Source organism: Pelophylax lessonae (genome assembly GCF_965119305.1).
Source record: "Pelophylax lessonae genome assembly, chromosome: 13".
Taxonomy (NCBI): Eukaryota; Metazoa; Chordata; class Amphibia; order Anura; family Ranidae; genus Pelophylax; species Pelophylax lessonae.
In genome coordinates this window covers 43092888-43101734 of record NC_138780.1, presented here as the reverse complement: position 1 = coordinate 43101734, position 8847 = coordinate 43092888, and the positions used below count along the sequence as shown (strand labels likewise).

Here is an 8847-nt window from a genome sequence, read left to right as displayed (position 1 = left end):
ATATTACAATGAATGTAAACATCCCTTGTCATAGGAATAGTGCATGGCAGGTCCTGTTTATGGAGAGATCTGGGATCAATAAGGCTGGAAAGCCTGAGATAAAAAAAACAAAACAAAAAATGATCTTGGCTATCCAGCCTAGTCCACGGCAGTATTTACAATTGCCAGGCCAGGCATGATGTCATAACGTCGTGCCTGGACCTCCGAGAGTCACAGAGACTGCCGAGGATCATCTGGTCCTTGGTATTCTCTATGGGGTACTTCCACTGCCAGCAGATTCCTTTTCAAGTTTGCCAATTGCACGGGCGAGCCGTTAAAAGCGGAGGGCTGCCGGAGGTGGGGATGTCCCCTCCTGCCGCCTATAAGAACAATCAAGCCGCTGAACAGCTGCTATGATTGTTCTTATGGTGAAGAGAATCTCTGGCTAAAAAAATGATATCTGAATGATGCCTGCAACTGCAGGCATCTTTCAGATATCGCAACTCAAAGCCCAGGATGTCATATGACGTACTTTGGTATGGAAGTAGTTAAAGTTCACATGCGTGGAAAGGCAGGCATCCCAATACTTTTGGTAATATAGTGTAGGTTCTCAATTAAATCATGCAATTATTTTGCAAGAGAAAAATTATATCTCTTTTTTCATTTGCACTGTACATTGCAGAGTGAGTATTGAAATCAAGGACAGAAAGGTATGCAATAAGACTAGAGATTGAATTTGTGACTTCTCTAGAACTTGAAAATGCCTAATTTTTTAAAAGCGTCCTTTACATCTTTATTTCTCAAAGTATAAATAAATGGATTTAAAAAAGGAATAACAATGGTGTACATAAGAGCGAGGAATTTGTCATAATGGCTACCCTTTGGCTTTATGTACACTATGATAACTGAAATATAGAAGAGGCAGGCAACAGTGAGATGGGAGGAACAAGTGGAGAATGCTTTGTATTTACCTTCTATGCTCTTAATTTTGGCTATGGTAATAATTATGTGGGTGTAGAAGCCTAAGATAAGAAGAAAAGGAGTCAAACTGGCAAAAATAGCAGCAATGCTTGTGGCTAAATTGCTAATCAAGGGATCAGAACAAGCTAAATTCTGTATTGGAGCCAAGTCACAGAAAAAATGGTTGATTTCATTGGGTCCACAGTATATTAAGTCAGCTGTGAAAATGGTGGGGATTAAAACAATGATAAAACTTACTGTAAAAGGAAAAATTACTAAAGCAGTGCATGCCATATTGTTTATAATTGCAGAATATCTTAAAGGATGGTTAATTGCTAAATCTCTATCAAAGGCCATAACTGCAAGCATGTAGCACTCTGTTACACCAAGTGCGTTAAAGACATACAACTGGGCAAAGCAATTCATGAAAGAGATCCTTCTGTCTGCTGCAATCAAATTGGCAAGGAGTTTGGGAATTGTAGCAGAAACAAATGAGATTTCTAAAGCGGCAAAGACACTGATGAAAAAATACATCGGACAATGGAGGGAAGTTCCGGTCTTAACAAGAGTGATAACAGCCAAGTTTCCAGCAATGCTTATAATGTACATTTGGAGTATAATAATGAAAAATAAGATTTGGTACTTTTGGAAATTGGAAAAAGCCAACAGAATAAATTCCTTCACTGTTGTTTTATTTAATTGTTCCATTGTTCATAATGTTGATATCTAAGAAAGGTAGTGATAAAAGCAATTATTTACAAAGAATTAACAGTGCCGTAAAATACATTCTAGGATAATTTATTACATAACCAGGGGAGGACTGGGCCAGGGGGGCAATTGCCCCCTGGGCCGTTCTGATGCCCCGTGAAAAGGCTGCACCGCTTCTGCCACAGACATGCCTAAAGGATTCCTGGTGAAGAGAAGTAAAAAGTCCCCACCACTGACCTACTAAGTGCAGGATGAAGACAAGGACAAAGGACAAGCCTCCCCCCCAGCATGGGTGGTGTAAACTGTGTCTGGGCAGAGGCCGGTATCAATGCCCCACTGGAGACTCTTCTGCCCCAGCCACCCCCAACTGAGCTGTCCCAGCTCCCCCCAACCTCCCCCTGCTGGCTAGGTCGGGAACCTGGATTCAGCGGTAGGTAGAGAGTATCTGGAGCAGGGCTTCAGCTTATAATGGGGGTCAGGAGGAGGATTGGGAGGGGGGAGGGAAAGTGGGAAGGGGCTAAGTCTCTGCACTATGGGCCTCTGGTTTGTACTTTCCCCCTGGGCCGAAAGTTGCCAGTCAGCCCCTGTACATAACCATACTCCAGGTCTTCAGGTGGATAATCCAGGTAAGTGTACACGCATAGCTTTTTCATTTTGCCAGTAGGATGAAGGGAAAAAAAAAACAGATTCGCCCTTCCACATAAGCGAGGTAGGTGAAGGAATCCTCCCCATTGTGCTATTGCATTCTGACAGCAGGACTTCACTACACTCACCAGAGCTGCAGCCAATTGGCTGCAGCAGCTGATTGAATGAAGGTTTTCCAGCAGTCCCATTGGTTGGAAGCGGATCCACCAATTGACTTCTATCGAACAGGGAGGACCATGCACAGATCTAAATTCGCTGTTCTCTGCTAAACTGGCCGAACTTCCATCCGTGTGTATCCAGCTTAAAGGCTTGTAGTATGTTAATGCTGGGCTTGGAAAACAAACAGCTTTACTATACAAAGCACAGTTGTAAATTAATATGAATAAATAACATAAGACATAATTATAGTGGAAACTGGTTGCAGGTTTAGAATGCAACTTCCAGGCAACCTTCTCTCTTTTCATAAAAATTTTGCGTTTATTGGAGAAAAAACGAAAACTGCATGTGCCCTAGTGCAATAAGTAATTTAATAATAAAACATATTAAAATCAATACACTCACAAATTCACAGATGTAATACAGGCATATCAGAAACCACAAGATTCTTAATTCTTGCACCTCTCACACTAGCCTCGGGGTCCCCACACTGGCATGTACTGTTTATAGGTAGGAGATCCTGATGTAGACCCAGTGACACCTCACACTCAAATCCTGCTTACTAGATCTTGTGTGACCCCCTGTAAAGTGGTCAACAAAAGCCTGTGTGTGTATACCAGCTCATCAGCCACAGTAGAAGATCAGCATCAGATAAAACCAGGAAGTACTTCCATGAGGTGGAACCTTTAGCTATTGATATTAGTTAACTATTAAAATCAAAGACAAAATATTGAACCCTACGGACTAAGACTGGGATGCCATTAAAGTTCATGTGCGTTGAAAGGCAGGTGTCCCAATTATTTTGGTAATATATTGTAGGCCCTGAGGTCCTCAATTAAGCTGATGTGGTGAGGTGAAAGGAAAGGGAACTCCCAGAATTCGGCTGAAAGCAGCCCTCAAAACTCTGAAGTGAGGGATGGATTGGTCTTCATCAGGATCTCCTACCTATTACACTGGAGACTTTAAAAAGGGGGCCATGCCTCTGAAATACATTATCCCGGCAACTACCACTAACATCCTGTCTGTCATCACTAGTGGCTTCTGTTCCTCTTTCTGTTAGTAGTGATGGCTTTGTCCATAGCTGAGTGGATGTCCGGAGTCTATGGCACCCAAAGCAGGCAAGCAGCTAAGGTACACACTGATGCTCTGATCCTCTTGTTCTCTGGTGTTATTAACATCTTGGAGCATAAACAGTACATGCCAGCGTGGGGCCCTGAGACTAGTATAAACGTGAGGAGAGGCGCAAGGAATGAGAATTCTGATGTTTTTTATTATGAAAGGATTTATTGCACTAGGGTGCATGCGCTTTTTATTTTTTTCCTCTTTTGCTGATAAAGTGTTTCTGCCACCTGGTAGATGAAGTGGGAGCTGCCCTCCCCCATCACATACCGAGGACAGCATGTTGGTGGCCGGGTTGAGTAAACTTCCAAAAAGCCATCCAAACAGGACGTCAGAGGCTGTTGGTGTTATGAGCCATTGCTGCTCCTCAAACTAAAGGAAAGGCAAATGCGGAATTTTGCCGTTATCTATAGAGATGGCCTTGCGGTTCGCCCGGCGGACGGTTCGCGGCGAACTTTGCCCGTTCGCAGTTCGCCGATCTTGCTAACATATGGCGTTGTTCGCGGCAGCCATATTAGTTTACATCGGGGAGAACTTTGACCCATGACACATCCATCAGGTGGAACAGGACAGCCAATTGAGACATTTCAGCACATGGACATACCCCCTACCTTATAAATAGACCTGAGCTGGCTGCCATTTTACATTCTGCTTTGTGTCAGTGTAGGGAGAGGTTTGCTGTGTGCAGCAGGGACAGATTGTCAGTGACACAGATCGCTCTGTTATAGGTCCACAAAAGTCCTTTTAAGGACTGGTATTTGGTATAGGTGTACTATTCTTTGGTGTGCACTATAGAGTGGTGTAATACACTTATAATATACTTTCTAATATAGAAAGCATATTTTAGTGGATTTGTATTGTGCACTGTGCAGCATTGTGACTGATGTGGGGAGCGTTTCTGCAGCGATACTACAACTACAAAGAGTGACAAAAACACTTATAACTGGTGTGATTTAGTGGCCCCCCTAAACGACAGATTGAAACGGGGTGTTATCTAACAATATACTTTTATAACAGTGTATTTGGGTACTGCAAAAATATTGCCTCTTTTGCTGTGTTAACTCTGCTACACACAGTGCCAAACTTACTGGCCAATTTTTTGTATAACTGGTGTGATAAACCAGTGGCCCCCCAAAACCACAGATTGAAGTGTGTGTTATATACCTTCTTCCACATATACTGCGCTTCTCTAAAGACTTTTGTCACAGGGTAATTTAAAAAATGACAGGCAGAGGAAGAGGCAGGCACTTACGCAGGGGTGGTAGGGGTGGTAGGGGTAGGGCAGAAGCAGTAGGCCGGAGCAAAAGTGTGAAGTTTCAGAAGGTGCGTTCCATTACGTCAAAGGACGCACCAGACTTGGTTGAGTGGCTCACTCAGCCTTCCTCTTCTGCACCCTCCTCATCCTCTCTATCTGCACCCTCTTCACTCTCTGCTGTGTGCACCCCCAAAGACACCAACACCACCACCACCATACACCCTCCGCTTGAGTCACTGGAATTATTTTCCGATCCATCACAAGACATTTGCGATGCGCAGCCATTCCTGGCATCAGATCAGGAAGAGGAGGTAGCAACAGCCGCCACCCAGCAGTCTGACGACAGTACCCAGATCAGCCAAAGGAGGTTGGTCCCCGCTGTTGCTGCCTACTCCGAGATCTGGAATGTTAGTGGTGGGGAAGGTGACGTCGATGATGATGTGTCTATGGACGTCACGTGGGTGCCCACAAGAGAGGAAGAGGAGGGGAGTTCAGAGGGAGAGATTGACCAGCAGATAGGGAGGAGAAGCAGACGGAACTCACACTGCACAGGAGGGACAAAGCAGCAGACTGCTAATGTATCAGGAGCGAGCCATCAACCATGTACAGTCACATCTGGCGCTCCCAGGACGCCGGCACATGGCTCCGCAGTGTGGGCTTTTTTTAATGTGTCCGCTGCTGACAATAGTGTTGCCATCTGCAGCCTTTGCAGTCAACGTATAAGTCACGGTAAGCCCAACACTCACCTAGGGAGGACCGCCTTAAGAAGGCACCTGGACTCCCATCACCGAGCCCAGTGGGAACAATGCCATCAGAACCCACAAAGCCACACTCCAGGCTCTCACCGTCCAGCCTCTTCTCCTTCTTCTCTTTCCTCACAATTGTCCTCCACTCCACCTTCCATCATGCCGTCCTCATGTTGTTCTGGAAAAAGGCAGGCATCCATGGCCCAAATGTTGGAGCTTAAAAAAATGATGACGCTGGATAACCCTCTTGCCCAGTGTTGGTGCCAAGATACATCTGACCACAGACACGTGGTCTAGCAAACACAGGCAGGGAAGGTATATAACTTTTACTGCCCACTGGGTGAACCTTCTGACGGCTGTCAAGCATGTAACCCGTGGCACCCGTGTAGATTTGGTTTTACCGCCACGGATTGCATGCAGGCCTGCCTCTTCTTCTCCTCCTCCTACTCAATCCTCCCTCTCCTCCTCGCTTGACTCCTCCTTTTCCGCTGCTAACGTCTCTTCCGCTGCGCCGCCCAAGATTCCCAGAACCTATTCCACATGCCAGGTGAGACGTTGCCATGCTGTGCTGCGTCTGTTGTGCCTGGATGCCAAGAGCCACACTGGTCCTGCACTCATCTCAGCTTTGTGTTCACAGGCAGATCAGTGGCTGACACCACTCAATTTGACAGTTGGTAAAGTGGTGTGCGACAACGGTGCCAATCTGCTGAGCGCGCTGAAACAGGGCAAAGTTAAACATGTGCCATGCATGGCACACGTCCTGAACTTAGTCGTGCAGCGATTTGTTACCAAATACCCTAGGGTCTAGGATGTCTTGCGGCAGGCCAGGAAAATCCCGGGCCATTTCATAAGATCTTACACAGCCATGGCTCGCCTTGCTGACATTCAGCGGCTACACAACCTGCCCGTCAAGCGTCTTATTTGTGACTGCCTGACGCGATGGAACTCAACCTTGTATAAGTTTGATAGGCTGCTCCAGCAGAAACGTGCAGTTAATGACTACCTGTACGAACTCTGCGGCAGGACAGGTTCTAGGGAGCTGGTCAATCGCGGCCAGGGCACCATCAGTGACATCGTACCTTACGCCTTCTTTCTTGAGCGTACATTGCGTTGTGTCATTGATCAAGCCGTCGAGGAGCAGGAGCAGGAAGATGAGGAAGTCGCAATTCTGGATGAATTCCCAGGGGGTGCTACTCCATCTAAGACAAGTCAACAACAGGAGTCTGAAGAGGAGTCAGAGGAGGATGGTGCCGGGGGAGGAGGAGCAAGAAGAGCATGCTTTAAACCTTTCTGGGATCCCTGGTGTTGTCCGTGGATGGGGGGGGGGGGAGGAGAACGAGGACGACATTATCCTGGATGATGAGCAGGAGCCAGGCCACTACACCGCTTCCAGTTTAGTGCAAATGGGGGCCTTCATGCCCAGGTGTTTTAAGGGGGACCCCCGTATAAAAAGCATAAAGGCCAAGGACCAGTACTGGGTGGCAACATACTTAGACCCCCGGTACAAACAAAAAATGGCGGAAATGTTACCACCATCACAGAGGGCAGTCAAAATGCAGCACTTCCAGGCCTTGCTTCGAGAAATGCTGCATTCTGCTTTTGCGTGCGCTGGCAGAGGAATTTCCACTCACAGAGAAAGAGTTGTGGGTACCAATCTAACAGCGCCTGAAAGAAGACTGCGTTTTGAAGATGTGTTGGTCACTTCTGATATGAGATTATTCTTTCAGCCGACAGCTCCGGATCCAGCATCAGGGAACGCCTAGACCGACAGGTGTCCGACTACATCGGATAAACGGCCAATGTGGATGCTCTGAGGAGTGATGAACCTGTGGACTACTGGGTGGGCAGGCTTGACCTCTGGCCAGAGCTTGCAAAATTTGCAATGGAACTGTTGGCTTGACCCCCGTCCAGTGTCCTGTCCAAAAGGACGTTCAGCGCAGCAGGGGGGATCGTGACCGATAAGCACACTCGCCTAGCTCATGACAGTGTTGACTACCTCATATTTATAAAAATGAATGAGCCATGGATCTCAGAGGAATTCAACACATGTGACCAGTAGACCATGTTTGATTAAAAATCCTCATGACAGGCCACAAATATCTGCAAGACCGCCATCCACCCTTAACAATTCCTGGTCCTTGTCTTCGGTAAATACAGCGACATAAAAGGCATTTTATGTCCATTCAATGCCTAATTTTTGGGGCCTTTCATGGCCAACAATTATTTGTCCTTGTCAATGCCTAATGTACCTCCAGCCACAGAATACAACGTTCTTAGCTGTCAGGTGAACGCTTGTGGGCTAATTTTTGGGGCCTGGAATGGGCGACACTTACTTCTGTATCCTGTGAATGCCTAATGTACCTTCATCCACAGAATACAACGTTCTTTGCTGTCAGGTAAACGCATGTGGGCTAATTTTTGGGGCCTGGAATTGGCGACACTTACTTATGTATCCTGTGAATGCCTAATTTACCTCGAGCCACAGAATACAACGTTGTTTGCTGTCAGGTAAATGCATGTGGGCTAATTTTTGGGGCCTGGAATGGGCGACACTTACTTCTGTATCCTGTGAATGCCTAATGTACCTTCAGCCACAGAATACAACTTTCTTTGCTGTCAGGTAAACGCATGTGGGCTAATTTTTGGGGCCTGGAATGGGCGACACTTACTTATGTATCCTGTGAATGCCTAATGTACCTCCAGCCACAGAATACAACATTCTTTGCTGTCAGGTAAACGCATGTGTGCTAATTTTTGTGACCAGGAATGGGCGACACTTACTTCTGTATCCTGTGAATGCCTAATGTACCTTCAGCCACAGAATACACTGTTCTTTGCTGTCAGGTAAACGCATGTGGGCTAATCTTTGGGGCCTGTAATGGGCGACACTTACTTATGTATCCTGTGAATGCCTAATGTACCTCCAGTCACAGAATACAACATTCTTTGCTGTCAGGTAAACGCATGTGTGCTAATTTTTGGGGCCTGTACTGGCCGACACTTACTTCTTTATCCTGTGAATGCCTAATTTTTCAGAATGGAATTGAAAATCAATGGGTCTGTAAACGTTCCGCCAAATTGTGGAACGGATGCGGACCCCTTTTACAGACGTGTGAATGGACCCTATATGTACTTGACATGACATGACCGGCTGCTGTCAGTTCTGGCTGATTTATAAAAAAATAAAAAAATAAATTTTTGCTGAAAAAAAAAAAGAAAGAAATGTTATGGCAACTTTTCCAATATCAATACTTCTGTTATGACAGTATCCATGTTGTG

The 8847-nt window shown here is 45.9% G+C and overlaps 1 protein-coding gene across 1 annotated transcript; it reads right to left on the bottom strand.

The window, feature by feature from the left end:
* Nucleotides 1–726: 726 nt before the first annotated feature.
* On the bottom strand, nucleotides 727–1548 carry LOC309569161 (olfactory receptor 5P68-like; the record flags this gene model as incomplete). Its single annotated transcript, XM_082274922.1, has 1 exon — nucleotides 727–1548. The coding sequence occupies one exon, from the start codon at nucleotides 1546–1548 to the stop codon at nucleotides 727–729; it is 822 nt and encodes a 273-aa protein (XP_082131048.1).
* Between the last annotated feature and the right edge of the window lie 7299 nt (nucleotides 1549–8847).